Genomic DNA, 18562 nt, shown 5'->3' with positions numbered 1-18562 from the left:
CCAAAATGAAAGCGGCACACGGAACTGAAGATTGGTTTTGAATCTCATACTTTAAAAAGCACCACGATCTGTTTGCAGTGGCTTAACTACATGTTGTCAAGCACTCGCAATAACCACCAAGCCATTCATTTTCATTCTTAAAGGTAGTACTGCAGAGTAAAAGCTTGATTTTATGTTTTTACTATCACAGGTAAGTGATTCTGTTGGCTGATGACTTCGGGAGATACAGTAATTCACGACCTCGGAAATCAGTCGATCTGTGAGGATATCTAACACGGGTTAAAGGTAAGGCCAAGATCAATCCTTAGATGCAGACCAGTACTGGAACACTGCACAATGCAGTGAGATTGTGAACTAGGGAAAGCTAAACTAACTTCAGATCACAGGCATGGCGGAGGCTGTGTGCCTTTGCTGCTTCCCTGTACAAATCAGGCTGGTACTCCTGATTATAAAGAAACAGGACATGAGTACTCCTAACCACTTACATCTTAACATGAAAAGTAGTTTTGCAGGGACAGCACCAGCTTTCTGAGGCAATCTCAGCATAATTCCCTGCTTTGGGAAAAGGCTAATTCCAAGGCAAATGAGATTACAAGGACAAAGCATGTTCTGATCAGGCTTTTTTTGGTCGCTTGATGGAGATGCTGAGAGCTCAACATGAGCATCACGCCTGAGTGCTGTGGCAACAGTTCCCTTCAATGCGACCTGTGTCACCTTGATAGGGTGATCATGTGAGGGAAAGTGTGCTAGCAGAGTGGAATAAAGCTGGGGGAGAAAAATACTCAGATTTTAAGGAATCCCAGAACCAGAGAATGATTTGGGTTGGAAGGGACCTTAAAGCTCATCCAGTTCCAACCCCTGCCACAGGCAGGGACACCTTCCACTAAAGAAGGTTTCTCCAAGCCCCTGTGTCCAACCTGGCCTTGAGCACTGCCAGGGATGGGGCAGCCACAGCTTCTCTGGAAACCCTGTGCCAGCGCCTCAGCACCCTCACTGAGAAGAACTTCTGCCCAATGTCTAACCTAAATCTGCCTCTGTCAAGTTAAATCCATTCCTCCTTGTCCTGTCATTACAGGCCCTTGTAAAAAGAGTCCCCCTTCAGAAGCACCTTGCCTTAACCCCCCTCCTTTTTTAACAACTGTGGTTTGTATTATGAAGAAAAACACCTTTTGCAGTAATACTCATTTATACAGCTGCTAAAAGATGCAGCACCACCTTAAAGCCAAACACCAGGCAGGCAACATAAATACTTTTTTCTCCATTTCCAAAGAAAAGCACCCATCCTTATAAAGCAGTTACTCCGATATACAATCTAAGCTGAACATAATGAAAAACTTAACTTGCATTTAAGGTCCCAACCAAGAATGTGAGGGCTGAGTCTTACCTTTGGTTTTCTATTAAAAAAGACAGGAAGCAACAACTTCTTGCTTTGTTTATTATGATTACTTATCCAAGGCAACTGAAAAGCTGCTTAACTTCACCCTTGTAACTCCTCAGGATCCCTGCTAGAGTTCATCTGCTGAAGTATTTTGACATATATTCCATGGTGTTTAGTGGCAAGATACAAGCCAGTCAGAACCTGTACAAGTACACCCAAGCTCATCTTTCTAAAGACAGGCTGAGCAATTCTGAGCCAGAAGCGTAAGAGATTTTCCTTCCCTGGCAAGGGCGATGAAGAATACCTAAACAGCAAAAACAGGGGGAAAAACTCCATTTTCATCTTTTTTCCATCCAAAATGTCAAGATTTAACATTAACAATCTAGAGGCAGATATTAATTCTTTCCTATGTTAAATTCACCTGGTGGTACTGAGCTCTCTGGATACAGGCTATAAAACACCCTGACTACAAACTGGCTACCCCCCTTGTTACGCTCTGACCCAATCCGGAGTTACTCCTGCAGGAAGGAGCTGGGCTTTGCTCAGGATCTGTGAAGCTTTGTGGCCATCTAGAAAGGCTCTGCAGGATGGCAGCCACAGTTTCCCAGGCACATCATGGGTCACTTGTAAGGTTCCAGCTGAACACAAGTGCTTGGCAGTCTATCAGTCTGCAGATCTTGTTTCACTTGGGAGGCTTGGTGAGCTCTTAATGAACTTTACCTTGTAATCAGATGACCTTAATGTAAATCCCTTCCTGCATACTAAAACCCTACAGGAAGACAGGTGTGCACAGACTAAACATCCACAGATTTTAAACTGAACCAAAGATTTGACCAACAGACACATTTCACTAATTGCAGGTTAATGACGTACCTGGCTGCAAGGCTTCCGTTCAAGGGGATAGCCAGGAAAATAGGATAGAGTCCACCCACAACAGCCCCGACCAATCCTCCTCTGACCACAGCACAGACCTCGCAGTTCAGCTCACCTGCACGACAAACAATGTTTCAATGTCAGCATCCACACAGATCCACCACACAGGATCACAGAAAGGTTTGGGTTGGAAGGGACCTTAAAGCTCACCCAGTTGAACCCCCTGCCACAGGCAGGGACACCTTCCACTAGCCCAGGTTGCTCCAAGCCCCTGTGTCCAACCTGGCCTTGAGCACTGCCAGGGATGGGGCAGCCACAGCTTCTCTGGGTACCCTGTGCCAGCGCCTCAGCACCCTCATAGGGAAGAGCTTCTTCCTAGTATTTAATCTAAATCTGCATCAACCTATATGCTGCATGCAACACTATGGAAACGCACTACGCAGGAGTGGCCAAGCTGTACAAGTACAAAAGATACTTTGAAAAGACTCTTCCTTTTGCAAATATATCACTTTCATTCCAACCCATGAAGAATTTATCTCTCTAAAGATGACCTTTAAGTGAAATCATACAGATGGGAAAACTTGAACTGCTTTGCTGTAGTCCCTTTTACACCACCTTAGGAAAAATGCTATGTTTATTTATATGTTTATTAAATTCATTAAACATTAAATTTATTAAACATTTATATGTTTATTAAATTCTGATACACATCACTTACCTTTAGCTTACTTACCTTACCTTTTTGCTAAAGGTAAGTGATGTGTATCAGAATTTAATAAACATATATAAATAAACGTATGTATTTCCTTTCCCACTCAACTTGAAGAGCTCATTGCTGCCCAATGCATTAGACAGCTTGCTTTTCAAACCCTGCTTTACAAACAGAGGCATTTCAGGACCACAACAGTTCAAGACCGCTGTTCTGGAGAGAGGAGAAGCTTCTGTGATGTTACATTGCATACAGAAAGCAAAGCACTTTTGAAAACAAGGAATAATAATGAGGTTTTTACCTGAAAATAAAGGCTGACGCACAAAAACTTCATAAATTGCTGCTGTTGACATAAATGGCAGCACGGCCATTGGCACTGCAGATATAATGGCAGCTCTTCGGATATGTAGGATGTTCCTGAAGAAGTTATTTCCTGCCAAGCCACATAAGCTTGAGTTTGCTGCTAGGAAGTATGATCCATGATTGCAAAGATTCCTGTGAAAGAAGGAAAGTTGCTTCAGCAATTAGGAATTGTAAAGAAGCTTGGTTTACTCAGTGCCACAATTCACCTCTGAGTATTCTACAACATCAGGTAAGAGACATAAATCTCTCCCCGGTACAAACTGCAGAGCAGCTACTTTCAAAAGCACCCAGCAGTGCATCTTTCACTACATGCCTGGGTTTACACACACCTCAAGAAAGAAGTGACAGAAAGGCTGAGAAGCCTTCTCTGTAAGATTTCTTATTTCTTATAGCTAATGGAAATGTCATGAAATTTGCTCTCCCAATGAGCATGTTTCATCAGCACTGAAATATAAGGAGAATCTGTTCTGAAAAGAAATTAGAAAACTAGATATATTTTTATAAGCCTTGTTTCCAGCCTGCTTACCCACAAGTAGAGATTTACTATGAACAGAAGAGCTTAGAAAACAGATCAGTGGACCACTATGGCCACTGAGATCTTGCAGGGATGATCTCAGCAGCTCCTGGTGGATCCCTGGTAGTGACCCTGCAGGCTGACAGGCTGCAAGCCTTCCTCACATGCATGGAGCACCTGAACTGAAAGGCCTGCGTTGCCAGGAGGTTACACCAGTTAAAGGCTACAGAAGTCCAACATCCTGATTTACAGACCTGGAGTTTCTCTTTTCCTTCAATAACAGAGGGACCAGGCTCTGTTATCTACTATGTTTCTAACATACAGTTTAGAGCAGCCATTCCTGTTGCTACCTCTAATAAGGTGAAAGCAGAATAGAACAAAGTCTGCTCAGACACAGTCAGCATTTAATGTCTTGACAAACAGTTCCCATCCGAGTACATTCCATCACAGCAGGAGCGAGGGAACAGGAACACGTGCCTGCTTCACAAGCCTGATGAGCAGTTTGTAATTGATTTCATCTGACTTGCAGAAGGAAGCAGTGTGTTATCTTTAGATTATACCTGGCACAGTCGGTTATTAGTGGAAATAACTCTTTGCTTTAGGTTTGCACAAGTCTGAAATGCCTGGAATGAGAAGCACTGCCAGGCAAAGCAATGAACTGGAAGGTTGTGCCCGTATTATGTTAAAGTGTGTTTTAAAGATGTTCCATAAGTTGGATTTTGCAGTAAACCCCCAAAGAAAACAAAATGCTTACCCAGTCACACAATTCATATGAGGCCAAATATCATACGAGTTTGCTAAATTATCAAACGTGACAATCTCTCAACCAGTTTGTAATTAGAATCCATGCTTTTTAAACACCCATTCACTTGAAATTCTTCTACATTTTCACACGTACAATAATACCAAGCAATGACCATAGAGTTCTAACCACAGAAAGAAGACTTTAGAATGTAGCTGCTAATCGTGTCAAACCTAAAAGATTAGTACCACTGGACAGCAATGACACCAACTAGTCCCATTTTTAACAGGAAAATACTTTCATTCAAACATGAAAATGAGCTACCAACAATTCACAGAATCACAGAATCCCAAGGGTTGGAAGGGACCTCAAAAGATCATCTAGTCCAACCCCAACAATTCAGTTTGGATGCGATACGGCACAAGAACATTACTGCTCAGGTATCGCTCCTGCTCTTATTTAGGAGCTATGGGGGTTTTGTGTGTTTTCTTGTTCGCTTAAAAAAGAACTCTGCTTTTCAAATCACAGGTCTCCCAATGGTCTCACAGAATGGCCCCAGGGTATGGTGCCTGCAGCCCAGCCATTGCATCCTGTTGGTATGTTTCCAATCCCAGGCAGGGAAATGCATCCGTGCGTAGACATAAACGTGGAGGAGTGAGATTAAAATTTAGCAGCGTGTTTAAAAAGCCAAAATGGAGCAAATTAATGTACTCAGGACCAGCAGAATCTGCTACACTGCACCAAAGGAAAGGGAGGATGGGAGAGCTGGGGTTTGTTTGCAATAGTAGCTCCACGGTGCTAAAACCAAGAGCTTTGGCAGGCAGGCACTCTCTCGGTCTAACTGCAGCATGCTCCCTCTTCTCTTCCAGCCATCAGCAACCTCCCCTCGGGATACACAAACTTAAGTCCTGCCAGGGCAGTTCAAGTAAATGCACATGTCCCTGGCAGTGATTTCATTCCAAGGCCCAGGCTACAAAGAGAATGGAGACTCCCTTTTGACAAGAAGCCTCATAGCTAGATTGGACAGGGCTTGGAGCAATCCGCTCTAGTGGAAGGTGTCTCTGCTTATGGCATGGGTTTGGAATTGGACGAGCTTTAAGTTTCCTTCCAACATTCTGTTAAAAGACGAGGGGGTGATGGAGACAAGTTACTCCTGGGGAGATCCCAGCTGGACAGAAGAGGAAAATTTTCCCTAACGAGAATAATCAGCCATTGGAATAATCTCCCCAGGAAGTGGTAGATTCCCAGCACTGGACACTATTAAGATTTGGCTGGACAGGGTGCTGGGACATCTAGTCTAGGTCATGCTTTGCCAAGAAAGGTTGGACCAGATGATCCTTGAGGTCCCTTCCAACCTGCACTCCATGATTCTATGATACCACAGGTTCTATCAAGATGTTACCACACCATCACTATGGTACCTGCCTCCCCATGTCTCCCCAGCTCTTCTGGGGAAGAAGTGCTGTAAGGTGAACGCGAGGGTAGCAGAACCTATGCAAAGCTGCACCACTGACTGTGGCAGGAGGGATAAAGCCTTGGCAGTTTTCTCTCTCACCTGTGTGGGGAGGCCCTGTGTTACTACCAGCATATTGCTTAGGCAGCAATTTAGTCCTATTAAAAAAGAAATAAATAAAAGAAGCTTCTGATTACTCTTATTCACACAGAATTAATCCAAGATGATACACACGTGCAAACAGCTCCTTGCAGAACCAGCTCAGCTCCAGCAAGGTGAAACGCAGTATCACAAAGCATAGAGAGGTGGTTTGTGAGGCTCTGGGGTCAGTCAGTGAGTTTTATGCCGCACAGAGCCCTGCTGGGGCACCCACACGACTCCATCTGACCCATCCATCACAACCACCTGGACACCTCGGTCTCACCTTCCTGGAACAGGGAGCAGCACAGAATGAAATGCACACACTGGCAGGTTGATGCTCCCTCAGCTCTGGCCCCAGGCCAGCCCTGCTGGAGCCAAGATGACTCCTGCAAAATCACAACAGGACCTGCCTTATGTATTAGCTCGAGCACAGCACTGTGTGAATACTCAGAGCCAGCTCAGGATCAGCCATCCCAGATCCTTAAGCCTTGAGGAGCACGTGCCAGAAACCAGCTGAGCAGCACCAGAGGTAACAGTGAAGTGACTGTATTTAGAAACCACAGACCAAGTTTGCTGCTCTGGGCAGTAACGAGCATCTTCACCATCAAATATTTTTGTAACTGCAAGGCAGATTTGCAATTCAAGAGTAAGGGAAAAGAAAAGCCTCCAAAAGACTTGAAATGTTCGATTTATTTTACCAGCACTTACTGATCTGCTTTAGGAAGCTCATTGAATATCTTTTGTATGAGTTCCATCCGCTGAACTCTTTCCAAATATAGTCTGTGCTGTGGAGTATCTAGTTCAAGAAACTCTCTTCCTGTCATCTTGAAGTCCTGGATCATAAAGAACAAATCAATGGAATCAAAGTTACACAGCCCCAGTATGTAGCCAATAAACATTTAGACTCTGTTGCTACTATACAACCACAAAAATGCATTTTTCATGGCAGTTTTTGGACAGGAAGGGCACAATCCAGCCACAGAAATCTGTGATGTTTATAACTACAGGAACCCCAACAAACTGCTTGCTTCAATGATGTTGCAGCTGTGCTTTGACAGTTGCTCCAAGCCAACTTAAAGTGCTTGCTTTGATGCTTGCTATCTCACCCTCCAGATACCTGGGCACCTCCAGCTCTGGGGCCAGACTGCAGCTTGGATGGGGAAACACAGAGATGAAAATTACCCAGAGGAACCCCAGGCAGTGTACGTATTTCCAGCTGGATCACCTTTTGACACTACAATCCCCAACGCCTGCAGCACAAGGGAGGACATTAACTGTACAATGGCTTTGGCAATACCCCAGGTTTAAATTGACTTAACTGTCAAACAGAACCGTATTAAAAAGGAATAGAAATCTATACTTCTTGTACGGATTTAAAGAAATCATGAAGCTATTTTCTGATTTTATATTCCACAAATAAGACCTTTTCCCCCCTCTCATTTAGCCAGAGACGTGTATCAAGTCAGAAACCATACAGTTGGATTGGGTTTGTGCGGTGAGGTTTAGGTAGTAAGGGGTCTACAGGGTGGCTTCTGTTAGAAGCTGCCAGAAGCTCATGTCCAACAGAGCCAATGCAGCCAGATCCAAGATGGACACACCTCTGGCCAAGGCTGAGCTCATCACTGATGGTGGTAGCAGCTCTGGGAGAACATGGTTAAGATGGGAAAAACCCTGCTGCACAACAGCAGCCATTAAATAGAAGTGAGAATGTGAGAGCAACATCCGTGCAGACACCAAGGTCAGTGCAGAAGGTGGCAGGTGGTGCTGTAGGCACTGGAGCAGCAATTTCCCTGCTGCTCTTGGTTCAGCCCACGGTGATGCAGCTGTGCCCCTGCAGCCCATGGAGGTCCATGGTGGAGCAGATCTCCACCTGCAGCCCATGGAGGACTCAGGCTGGAGAAGTTCATGGAGGACTATGTCCTGGAGCACGGGAAGAGCATGAGGAGTCCTCCTCTGAGGAGAAAGGAGCAGCAGAAACAACATGTGATGAACTGATCACAGCCTTCATTCCCCTGCGCTACTCAGGGGGAGGAGGCAGAGAATTAGGTAGGGAGTAAAGTTGAACCTGGAAAGAAGGAAGGGGTGCGGGGCGGGGGAGAAGAAGGTTCTTTAAGATTTAGTTTTACTTCTCATTACCGCACTCTGATTTGATTGGTAATAATTAACTTCCCCGAGTTGAGTCCATTTTGTCTGCAATGGTAACTGCTGAGTGATCTCCCCGTCCTTATCTCGATCCATGAGCTTTCAACCTTATTTTCTCCCCTTATCCCGTTGATGGAGGGAGAGCAGCCTGGCGGGCACCTGGCAGCCAGCTGAAGTGAACCCACCACAGCAGCTCCTCATTAAACCTGGCATTTAGCGATTCAGATGCTTTCTCCCAGCTAAAAGCTTCCCAGACTTACTTCACTAGACCTGTCGCTTCCTTTAGGACTTGAAGGCAGTGTCCTGAGGCCGATCTGTAGAATGGTGCTCGCTTCGATTTGGGCTTGGTGGGATGTTGGAGCAGGGGGGCTACCCCGGCTTGAGGCCTCTCCTTTCCGCCGTGTCTAGCGGAAGGTCTCCACACGTGTCCTTCAGGTAAACCACCACCATTGCCAGGGCGCTGTAACTACCCACAGTGAACCTATGACCCTCCCTGTCCCCTTCACACACGTGGAGGTCCCCAAACCCCGCTTGCACCAGGAGGCGGCGGCTCACCCCCAGTCTTTAAACCCCACCGAATGCCGTTAGCAGCCGTTAGCAGCCGTTAGCGGCCGTTAACCCCCTCAGCACCACACCCTCACCGCGTCTGTCCTTACGGCCTTGCCGCCGGGGCCAGGCCCCAACCTGCACGCCCTTGAGCTGTCCCCGTCAGACCCAGCCCCACCGGCGGCTCTTCCCGTCCGCTCTCCTCCCCTTCCTTTCCCATTCCCACTCTTACCGAGCCGGTCCCGCCGGGAAGACCCCAACACCTACAACATGTCTCCTCCCACCTTACCCTCGCCTCCTGGGCGCCGCCATCTTACCCGCTCACGTGACCCAGCGCTTCAGAAGACACCCCTGATTGGGTGTTCCCCGCCGGCCCAGCATGGCGGGTTCCAATTGGCCGCGAGCCGGCGGGCGGGGGTCAGTCGCGGCCCGGCGGCGCTCGTTGCTAGGGGCGGCGGATGGCGGCGGCCTCTCGATGGGGCCGCGGCTGAGCGGGGATCCTGCAGCGGCGGCCGGGGCGTGGGGACCCCCCGTACCGGAGCAAGGAGCCTTCGATGGGGGGAGGCCGAGTCCTCGGGGTAACCCGCTGACCCCCTCCCCTCACCCGGGCCCCTGTCCCGCTTGCCCCGCTCCCCTCTTCCCTCTCCTTTGTGCTCCCTGTCCCGTTCCCCTTTATACTCCTCTCTCCCCGCTTGCGTCTCGCTCCATCTCATCCTCTCAGCTCCTGCCTGTCCAATTGTCCTTTTCTTTCAACCTGGCCCTGACTCCTCCAGTTCATCCGCATCCCAGCGACCAAACCAGCCTTGTCCCGCTTCAGACAGTCCCCTTTTGGACCGGGAGAAAGCGAAGGGGGGAGGGAGAGCCCTCGCTTGGAGGGAGCAGATCCCAGTTGTGAATGGTAAAGAGCAAAACAGAGCCGCCCCCTTCACAAATGCAGTCCCCATCTCCTAAAGAAGACGATGCAAAGCAGAGCCCTGTCATGTGCATCGCAGCTCCTCAGGCGGGGACGGGAAGCGTTTGGAGCTTGTCCACCTTTTTCATGCTTAACGAGCTAGATGAGGAAAATCTATCCCGTTTGTGTTTCTCTTTTTGTTTCTTTCCAGAAAAAGGGGGAGAGAGAGAAAGAGGCTCGTATTGAAGCCAACCAGCTGCGCTTCTGAGTGGGAAACTGGACTGCGCTCATGGCTTGCTTTTCATTTCCTTTAACACATCATTATCTCTGAAAATGAACCTTTTTGTGAAGCTTTTCTCCTAACTCTTCTTCTTCCTCTCTTCACGAGGTGGCTGCTGTGCAAGGGAAGAAATGGCACGAAGTAACTGGCTCCGGTATAAAAGCAGTCTGCCTTGCCAAAGTGCCCAGTGAGCAGCACTGTCACTTTAATAATTCCAGGTCAAGGGATTGCTTTCCTCGTTTTTTTCAATCCTCTCTTTTAATACATGGGAGGATCAGAGGGACATTAAAGACCATAAGGCTGGGTGGCTTGCAGATAATAAAAATGAAAGTGACTGCCCACTGACTTCTGTTGGGTAAGAGGGTGATGTTTGAAGGCTGTTTGGTGAGGAAAAGGGGACCTTTTCTGTCTGCTCTGTGTCACCTAATGCATAGCTAGCAAAATTCATTCAAGAAGTGAAAGAAGTTAAAAGAGTCCCTTCGGATTGGTTTTGTCTTCCTCCTCATTTGGATTCTTTGGGTGTTTTTGTCCTGCAGATAATGGTTTTGAGCATGTACAGGTGGAGGATTAAGACAGCTGCCTAGAGATGGACTGTGCCTTAATTGTATTACAGAAAACCTTTTAATTTTCAAACTTTGCTGCCAGAAGAGGAGTTCTAATAAGGTTTTGTATTGCCAAGGAACAGTTTCTCTTGTATTTTTATAGATTCAAATATATTTTAAAGAAATTGAAAACATCACTTAAAAAAAATCAAAAAGCTTCTTTTTTCCCCCTCTTTTTTTTTTTTTTTTTTCCCTCGTTTGTGGGAAGCGTTGGAAGCCCAGTTCCAGAAAACAGCAAGTCTGGATAGAAGTGAAGATTGAAGCTGCATTCCCTAACTGACCTGCACAAGTGGTTTGCAATAGATAGGCAGCTCCTGACCTCGCAAAGGGTTCCAGTAGTGCATCGGTAATACCTGTAATAAAGTACTTGCAACCAGATTCAGAAGTAGGAAGAAGAATGCCAGTCAAGAAGAAAGGTGGGCTATGAAGCTTCATATCTCATATTGCCTCTTCATTGTGTTAATTGTGCATTTCTATTAATTAATTAAAAGTGTTTTAATGGGGGATTGAAATGGTTTTTCTTTTGCGCTGAAAATGGGAGAAAACTCTGTGCACTTACAATACTAATTCTACAAAGTATTTTCTGCTGTGTTTTAAGGCTTGTGGTGTCAAATGTGGCCTCAAATAGTGATTTTGTAAAGATCAGCCATCAGAGGTGTTGAGCAGACACCAGGAGGAAAGCTGGGCAGTTAATTTTGTGAGAAGCCTCTCTTACAAACTCTGATGAATTTCAGTATCATAGGTTCAGTCTGTTGTCTATTCTTTACATATTTGGTGAGTAAACATCAGCCACGAGAAGCAGCATAAATAAATAACAAAGTTTCAGGGCTCATTTTAAAGAAAAGTCGTGAGAGTTGAGTTTTGAAGGTGATTTGATTGTGGGGTTTTAAATGTGAATCGAAGTAACTTTGTTTTCCATGCTTTAATACTACCTTTGTGGCTGTAGTTTGGGAGCATTTAGGAATAAAGACCAGCCTTACATTTTGCCCCTTCTCTCCTAAAGTTTATGGTTACTGCAAGTATAGGAGCAGCTGTGGAAAATGTGGTTTCCAGTGTTCAGACAAGAACTGGGGAATATATGATGGCAAATTCTTACTCTGAAAGCATTTGTATACCTGAGGTTATTTCTGGTTCCTTGTAATAACGGCTTTGATTTAACATTTCAGAGTGTGCTCATAAAATAAATGGCACGTGAACCTTTTCTGTTTGGCTCATCCATCCAGATGTCCCTGGATCTGATGATACCAAAATGAGGGGGAAGGAGCAAAAAGTGAATGTTACACAAGAGGAATAGGGATATAATCGCTGTGACTATGGATTCTTTTCCTTATAGGAATAACCAGTATTAAATATGGGTTAACATTTATTATGTAAATAATGATAAAAACCATGCAGATTGCTAGAATTATTTTTATACAGATAACAAAAAAAAAAAAGAGATTTAGTGGTTGTATTTTAACAGATGACAGCATAGAAACGAATATTCAAAACTGAAATGTTTTAATGACTCTTTCTGTCATTCCTGTAATTACAATTATACGTAGTAAAGATGGGAACGTGTATGAAGCAGCACCATACATTAATAATTCATCCTACTGTGCTGTAAACATGTTACCCTGATGTGCTGGTGAAGCTTGTGCACCCTGCCTGTTCACAGAAGGAAGATTAAGACTGTCTTTCCAGCTTTTAAGTCTGACTTGTGAGTTGGCTGATTTAAGGATGTTTCTGTACCGGATGTTCAGCTGTAATGCAGCTTCTGTGCTGCTGGATTTTTAGGGTGAAATCTGGGCTGCTTTGTGCAGGCAGTTAAATGGGAATCACAAGTGGTCCCTTGTGGCCTTAAAAATGCTGTTTATTAATAGAGACAGTCTGGGTCAGTCTTAATGTATACCAAGGCTTTAATTTCTTTGGCTGTTTTATGAGGATATGTACTTGGACAGTTTTAAAACATAAACTCAAGAGACCCAAATATCCTCATTGAAATACTTTAAACTGCCACATCAGCCAATGTACTGAGGTTGCCAATGTGAAAGCATTTGAGTATTAAAAGGATATTGTTAAAATGTATTTAAGCATGCAAATTGCAGGATTAAAATGTTAGTGAGTCAGCAACTATCATCATAATGAATGAATGAATTTGTCTAGTTCCTGCAATAGACTTTAACTTTCTAAATGTAATTAAAAGCATTCTGGCAACTTGAAACATGCTACCATTTAATAAACCTGCTGTTGTTACAAGTAATCCCTGTTACTCCTTTGAATATTAGGGAGATTAAGAAGACTTTTCTGCTCCCTCCCCCCCCCCCCCCCTTTTTTCCCCCCCATTTTTTTTCATTATGCTTTTAACAGCAGTTTGTGTCTTAACTAGTTTCACATTGCTGTTGATTTCTTTTCTCTTTCTGGTCTTGTGTATTTGGGAGTTCATTCCTATTGTCTTTCCCACCCATGCCATCTGTAGAAATCCCAGTGAGATGCTCTCTTCCAGGCTGGGCAGAAGTATGTATTTCAATAGCAGCATCAAGGACAGGACTATCCCTCTCCCTTTCAGCACTTCTTTGTGTGTCTTTGATCAAAATATTCTCCTAAAATCAGTAATTAGACAGAGAAACCTGTAAAATAAACCCAGGGTTTGAAATATCCTGATACTTATCACTGGAAGTTGTTAATTTTTTCTTTGGCATTGACCAGTTCTGGTCTTTCTAAAGAACAGTGTATGGACTTTGTGAATTTGCCTTTGAAAGAGCTCTCACATCCAGTACTAGTCTTCACATTCCACATAGCTTTGGACCTGATTTATACTTTGCTGCTCGATACAATACCATCTTGCTTTTAAAAGCCAAGGTCTGTTTAGTAAGGAAAACATACTTTCCTTAATAAAACTCATAACTTAGAGGAAGTATTGTTTTCTTACAGCTATGGAAAAAAAAACGCTTGCTCCTGGTTCTGCTCATGGTTGGGTCAGTGTCTGATTCCCTTTGCCTGATGTACTGCAGTGAAAGGATTTTGTTTTCTCACTTTATTCTGGTGGGAAATAATCCTCCACATTCCCAGCAAAATCCCCCCAGGAGGCAAGGCTGGAAAGGGAGACTGGAGTAGCCTTCAGGCACCGAATGTGCACCCTTTAGCTAAAGGGTGAGACAAGCGTATGGGTTATTGCAGAGTTGCTGTGTTGTTAAACAAGTGCCTTTTCTCTTTGTCTTTTGTTTGCTCATCTTTCACTTAAGTACACTTAAAATTCTAAATCAAACCAGCCGTTTGATTTTAGTTACAAAATTACTTGTTGGTCAGTGCTATTGAGAGATGATATGGGATGAACAAGTAAATAAATTCATTATTGAGAAGTAAATAAATCCATTCTTTTCACTTAATTCTTAACTTTCACAAACAAACCAGGATATGTTATGACCACAGATCTTTGTAACGAACTTCTGGAGCTTCTGGGGGAAAGCTTTTCTTGAAAGTGAAATAGTACTGCTATAAAGAAGAAGTGAACTCAGGTTACTAAGTGAAGTCAGGTTTTTGTGTGCTTTTAGATGTTTTCTCTCTCTCCCTCCCTGAGTTACTTAGCTGAGTTGATTTCTGTTAACTCTTAGGGACTATATTTAGATCTGTAATTGCATATCTTTTGGATTCATCTGCAGAACAGTTAAGAGCATAAAATGTTACTGTAATTCATTCATGTCTTTCACAGTGATGGAAAGAACTAATTAAATGCATCCTCCTCTGTGATTGAGACCAGATTCCAGTTTTGGAGCCCTGCTTGTGATTCACACGGAGATGGCAGGAACCCCAGCATAAAGATGCCTGGTTGCACATGTGCTTCTAGACTAACCCTGTCATTGTCCCTACACATCTGGCTGTGTCTAGGCAGTCAGAGCTACTTGAATGTTGGGATTTATACTGCCCTCATCCCGTTTTCCATCTCTGAGAGCGAGAGGAATTGTATCTTTACCCAGATGAAACCTGTGGGCTGCTAATACCATCGTAACTCACCCACCTTGTAGCCAGTTTATCTAGAGGCATGCTGGTTCTGTTTTGCATGGAATAACTTTTTTTGTCATGCCTCTTATCAGAGAATCACAGAATGGTTTGAATTGGAAGGAACTTTAAAGCTCATCCAGTTCCAACCCCCTGCCATGGGCAGGGACACCTTCCACTAGAGCAGATTGCTCCAAGCCACATCCAACCTGGCTTTGAACACTGCCAGGGATGGGGCAGTCACAGCTTCTCTGGACAACCTGTGCCAGTGTCTCAGCACCCTCATAGTAAAGAACTTCTTCCTAGTACCTGAAATCTAATCTAAATCCCCTCTCTGTCAGTTTAAAGCTATTCCCCCTTGTCCTATCCTTGCATGCCCTTGTAGACAGTCCCTCTCCAAATTTCTTGTATGAAGAAATGCTTTTAAGAACATGTCTTATTAAGCACATCAATGTCAAGAATTCAAAAGCCTCAATCTGATCCCCTGTGCACTGCTTCAGTGCCAGTTAGAAGAATCTGACTGACAGGCTTTGTGAAATACTAGATTTTGTAGTGGGAATGCTAACTTTATTTGGCTGGTGTGTTGAAAGGAAGGGGTCTAAAAACAACTCAGCAGGAGGTTCTTAAGCAAAGTTCACCAGATAAAGCTAACTCCGATTAATGCAGTGGAGTACTGGTGGCCTACATCTCTTTAAAACTGACAACTTCTTTTTAAATAACAAAATTTAAATAGGGGGTCATAACTTTTTGTGCTCAGAAATCTTAGTGAATGTAGTTGTAGGCTCCTTACAGCAAGAGATCCAGCACGTGCTGGAGATTTTTGTTTCCCTTTCACTTCTAACAAGTCATTGGTATTACAGGCTTTTTGTCTTTTCAATAGCTGAATAGGTATTCTCAAGTAAGTACATGGCTAAAAGGCTACATTTTTCACTCCGAGTTCTGTTCGACTACCTCTCGTGTTTTTCCAATGCTTTGAATGGGAGCAGTGCGATGCTGTAGGTTGTCTTTAAAGACTGTGGAAAGAGCAATTTTAGTTTTCCAAGAGTTAAACAAGTGGCAGAAAATTGCTATCTAAGCTTTGCCAGCTTTTACCATAAAGCCTTGATTTAAAGATGTAACTGCCTTTATGTCAGTAATCTTTCCCCAGCCAGGCATTGTTTCCTCTGTGAGAAACAGTGAGGCATTTTGCACACAAAAAGGCTGTAGCAGGCATTATACAGAAGAATTCTTTGTTATATAAAGGCAGGCTGCAAAGTGAAGTGGGAATGGTGAAATTCATATTCTTTTTCCAGCTCTACCATTGTTCTGGTATTCGTCAACAGTAATGAAGATCCATCCCATTTGAGTTGCCTCACCTATGCAGGGTGCCCAGCTTGTCCTGGAGGGCTGCTTTGGCCAGCAGAGAGAAATCCACCTTCAAAGGGCATTTTAACCCACCTAAGATTTGAATTGCCTTCTTGACAGTTGTCATCTCCTCTTTCCCCTGAGATGATGTCTCAGGCTCTGCTATAAATTTCAGTGGAAAAAGCCTCTCCTTATCTGAGATATTTATGAAAGCTGACGTGTGTTCTATGGGTGCTATAAATTAACACTATTCATTATTTTTATGGGGGAAAATAGTGTAATACTGAAGGCAGCCATAGTGTTGATACAGACACAGGAGGCAGCTGTGCATCCTCTCCTCCCTTCCTGTTAAGTGCATATTGCACTCAGTAGACGTAACAGTATTTTGCGTTATAAGCATTCATTTTTCCTCATTCTCTCTTCTTTCCTTCTGAATTTGTTCCAGATGGCCAAGTTAGATGTCAGGGGGTGACCACCGAGAAAAGGCTGAATTTGTAACTAGTGGCCAAATGTTGTAAAAGATGATTTTGCAGACCCAGAGTCAGCAAAATGAGCAAAATCTGCCTTACTCAGATCTGCTTGTTTTGTTCAGGTCGTGCTGGTTTCTTACTGCTTCTAAGAATTGAAGGTCTGGTTTACTATGGTATCTTCTTGTATTTACTATAGATTAAAACAGTGCCCAAAACATCTTTAGGAAACTAAAGATCGTGCTTTTTCTTGACATATTCATCCCAGAAATAGCCAACGAAGCTGCCTTGACCTGCTGGGTGATTACCATAGTAACCGGCATCCAAAATAAGTGGGGAAAAAAGTTTGCTTTTGAATGGCTATGGTCCAGAGGAGCTTTTGAGGGCATTAAGTTGTCTTCAGCAGGATAAGTTAGTGCAAATGTCCTTAAGTCTGACTTCACTTTGGGATTAAGATGTCAGTGTTTCCTTCAAAACACATCGGGGAGCTGAATCATTTCCTGGAAAGAGGAAATCTGGATAATTTATAGTTTTACAAACAGAAACCAGTATTTAGGTTTTAAAAGGGTCTTCTCTCCCCTGGATATATGGTATATTTTGCATTGTACTGTAGTGGAATAATTCAAGTTGCCTTCTACTTCACACCTAGGTGTTCTCTACAGTAGTACTGCTTTGCAGATGGATGCCTGTTGAGCTGTGCTTTTAACATGAAGTATAACACAGGTTCTTAAATTTAAAGTTCCAGTGCGAGTGTAAGAAAATGTAAGACTGCAATGCCTATTTTGATAATAAATAAAACCAAGTTAATCTCATTCCATTTATTTTTCATCACTAGAAAGATGTTAGTGTTACTGAGTTTACTTACTTCTACTTTGTTTTCTTTTATACAATATAATACTTTGTATGAGTTTGGAAGTTACTCATTCCTGAGCAGACATCTTTCTGTTAGCTTTCTGTCTCATTCCAGCTTTCACATTTATGTTAATTTTTATGTTGAATATTCTCTTAAAGTAAAAATAAATCACAGCAGCTGTATTAAGTAAATAACTCCTGGTTTTTACTCTTGCAACTTTACATCAAGTTCCACTAGTTTTGTGTGTCACATCCAATTAGATTGTAAGCTCTTCAAAGCAGGGCTCTGTAATAATTTTACACTATTAAGATGTCAATTTACATTTATTCCACTGCATAAAGAAGAGGTTTTCTTTTGGTTCTACATAATTTTGGGGGTTAGTGGCTTCATTTTTCATTCTGTCTTCATATTAGCATTGTTGATTTGATATAAGCATTTGTACACCCAGATTGTGACACTGATGCTTGAAAGGCAGAAACAAGTAGTTCAGGTGAAACTACTTATATTTGCAGGGTTTCTGTGGGTTTAAGAGGAATCTCGGGGCCTCAGAATCTGCTCTGAGTGTCTCAGGACATTGAATTTGAGACAGGATCACTCACAAACTGGCCCCACGTTACCGCCAACATGGCTGGGGAAAAAAGCTCACTGATGAAAAGGAATGGCCCTGGTGGTGTGAGCAGCTAATAGCAGCAGTTGCTAAAGCCCTTCTGAAAAGGTCCCTGAAAAGAAGTGATATGGTGAGTCCAGAGGAGGACACAGAGGTGCTCTGAAGGCTGGAGCAGCCCTGCCCTGGAACCAGGCTGAGAGAGCTGGGCTGGTTCAGCCTGGGCAAGAGAAGGCTCCTTAAGGGAAGACCTTAGAGCCCCTCCAGTGCCTAAAGGGGCTATAGGAAACCTGGAGAGGGGCTTTGGACAAGGGCCTGTAGGGACAGGACAAGGGGAATGGCTTGAACCTGCCAGAGGGGAGACTGAGATGAGCTCTTAGGTAGAAGTTCTTCCCTGTGAGGGTGCTGAGGTGCTGGCACAGGGTGCCCAGAGAAGCTGTGGCTGCCCCATCCCTGGCAGTGCTCAAGGCCAGGTTGGACACAGGGGCTTGGAGCAAGCTGCTCCAGTGGAAGGTGTCCCTGCCCATGGCAGGGGGTTGGAACTGGATGAGCTGTAAGGTCCCTTCCACCCAAACCAGTCTGGGATTCTACAAAGAGTCAAGGTCCCAGAGTGAGACGCTCATAATGAAGTGGACTCTTCCTTATTGAAGAGTGACACAAAATGAGCAGGTTATACACTAA

General features: G+C 44.0%; 2 protein-coding genes across 10 annotated transcripts in view; one reads left to right on the top strand and one right to left on the bottom strand.

Moving 5' to 3' along the window:
- Window positions 1-1421: 1421 nt before the first annotated feature.
- Window positions 1422-9202, bottom strand: TMEM126A (transmembrane protein 126A). 5 transcript variants are annotated; one of them, XM_065678830.1, is made up of 7 exons: window positions 9094-9202; window positions 8576-8781; window positions 7291-7423; window positions 6882-7006; window positions 3262-3455; window positions 2252-2366; window positions 1422-1682 (listed from the first exon to the last, which is right to left on the bottom strand). In XM_065678830.1, exons 4-7 carry the CDS (start codon window positions 6995-6997, stop codon window positions 1478-1480), a joined length of 630 nt encoding a protein of 209 aa, XP_065534902.1. In that variant the 5' UTR covers window positions 6998-7006; window positions 7291-7423; window positions 8576-8781; window positions 9094-9202; the 3' UTR covers window positions 1422-1477. The 5 variants fall into 5 exon arrangements, with proteins under 5 accessions (XP_065534902.1, XP_065534899.1, XP_065534900.1 ...); XM_065678827.1 differs by lacking the exon at window positions 7291-7423; XM_065678828.1 differs by lacking the exon at window positions 7291-7423 and having other exon boundaries at window positions 8576-8744; window positions 9094-9201.
- A 47-nt stretch (window positions 9203-9249) lies between these two features.
- Window positions 9250-18562, top strand: part of DLG2 (discs large MAGUK scaffold protein 2) — a 1029196-nt gene continuing 1019883 nt past the window's right edge. The window contains exons 1-3 of one of the 5 annotated variants that reach the window (XR_010612501.1): window positions 9263-11051; window positions 14327-14442; window positions 15906-17551. Coding sequence is in view for 1 of the 5 variants with exons in the window: in XM_065678826.1 (XP_065534898.1) it covers window positions 11033-11051 (19 nt within the window). In the remaining 4 variants the exon portion in view is untranslated. The other 4 variants (XR_010612500.1, XR_010612499.1, XR_010612502.1 and 1 more) reach the window with 4 other exon arrangements.

The sequence above is a fragment of the Lathamus discolor genome, chromosome 4 (genome assembly GCF_037157495.1).
Source record: "Lathamus discolor isolate bLatDis1 chromosome 4, bLatDis1.hap1, whole genome shotgun sequence".
Taxonomy (NCBI): domain Eukaryota; kingdom Metazoa; phylum Chordata; class Aves; order Psittaciformes; family Psittacidae; genus Lathamus; species Lathamus discolor.
Note: the sequence above shows the minus strand (reverse complement) of the source record. Positions and strands in the feature narration are given on the sequence as shown.

What these genes read in the sequence shown, in the direction of transcription:
- TMEM126A (XM_065678830.1), bottom strand. Translation starts at nt 6,997, where the DNA reads ATGACAGGAAGAGAGTTTCTTGAACTAGATACTCCACAGCACAGACTA. An exon ending in GCGTCAGCCTTTATTTTCAG is followed by an intron (nt 2,367 to 3,261) that starts GTAAAAACCTCA and finishes TTTGTCGTGCAG; the next exon opens with GTGAGCTGAACTGCGAGGTC. An exon ending in AACGGAAGCCTTGCAGCCAG is followed by an intron (nt 1,683 to 2,251) that starts GTACGTCATTAA and finishes TTTGCTGTTTAG; the next exon opens with GTATTCTTCATCGCCCTTGC.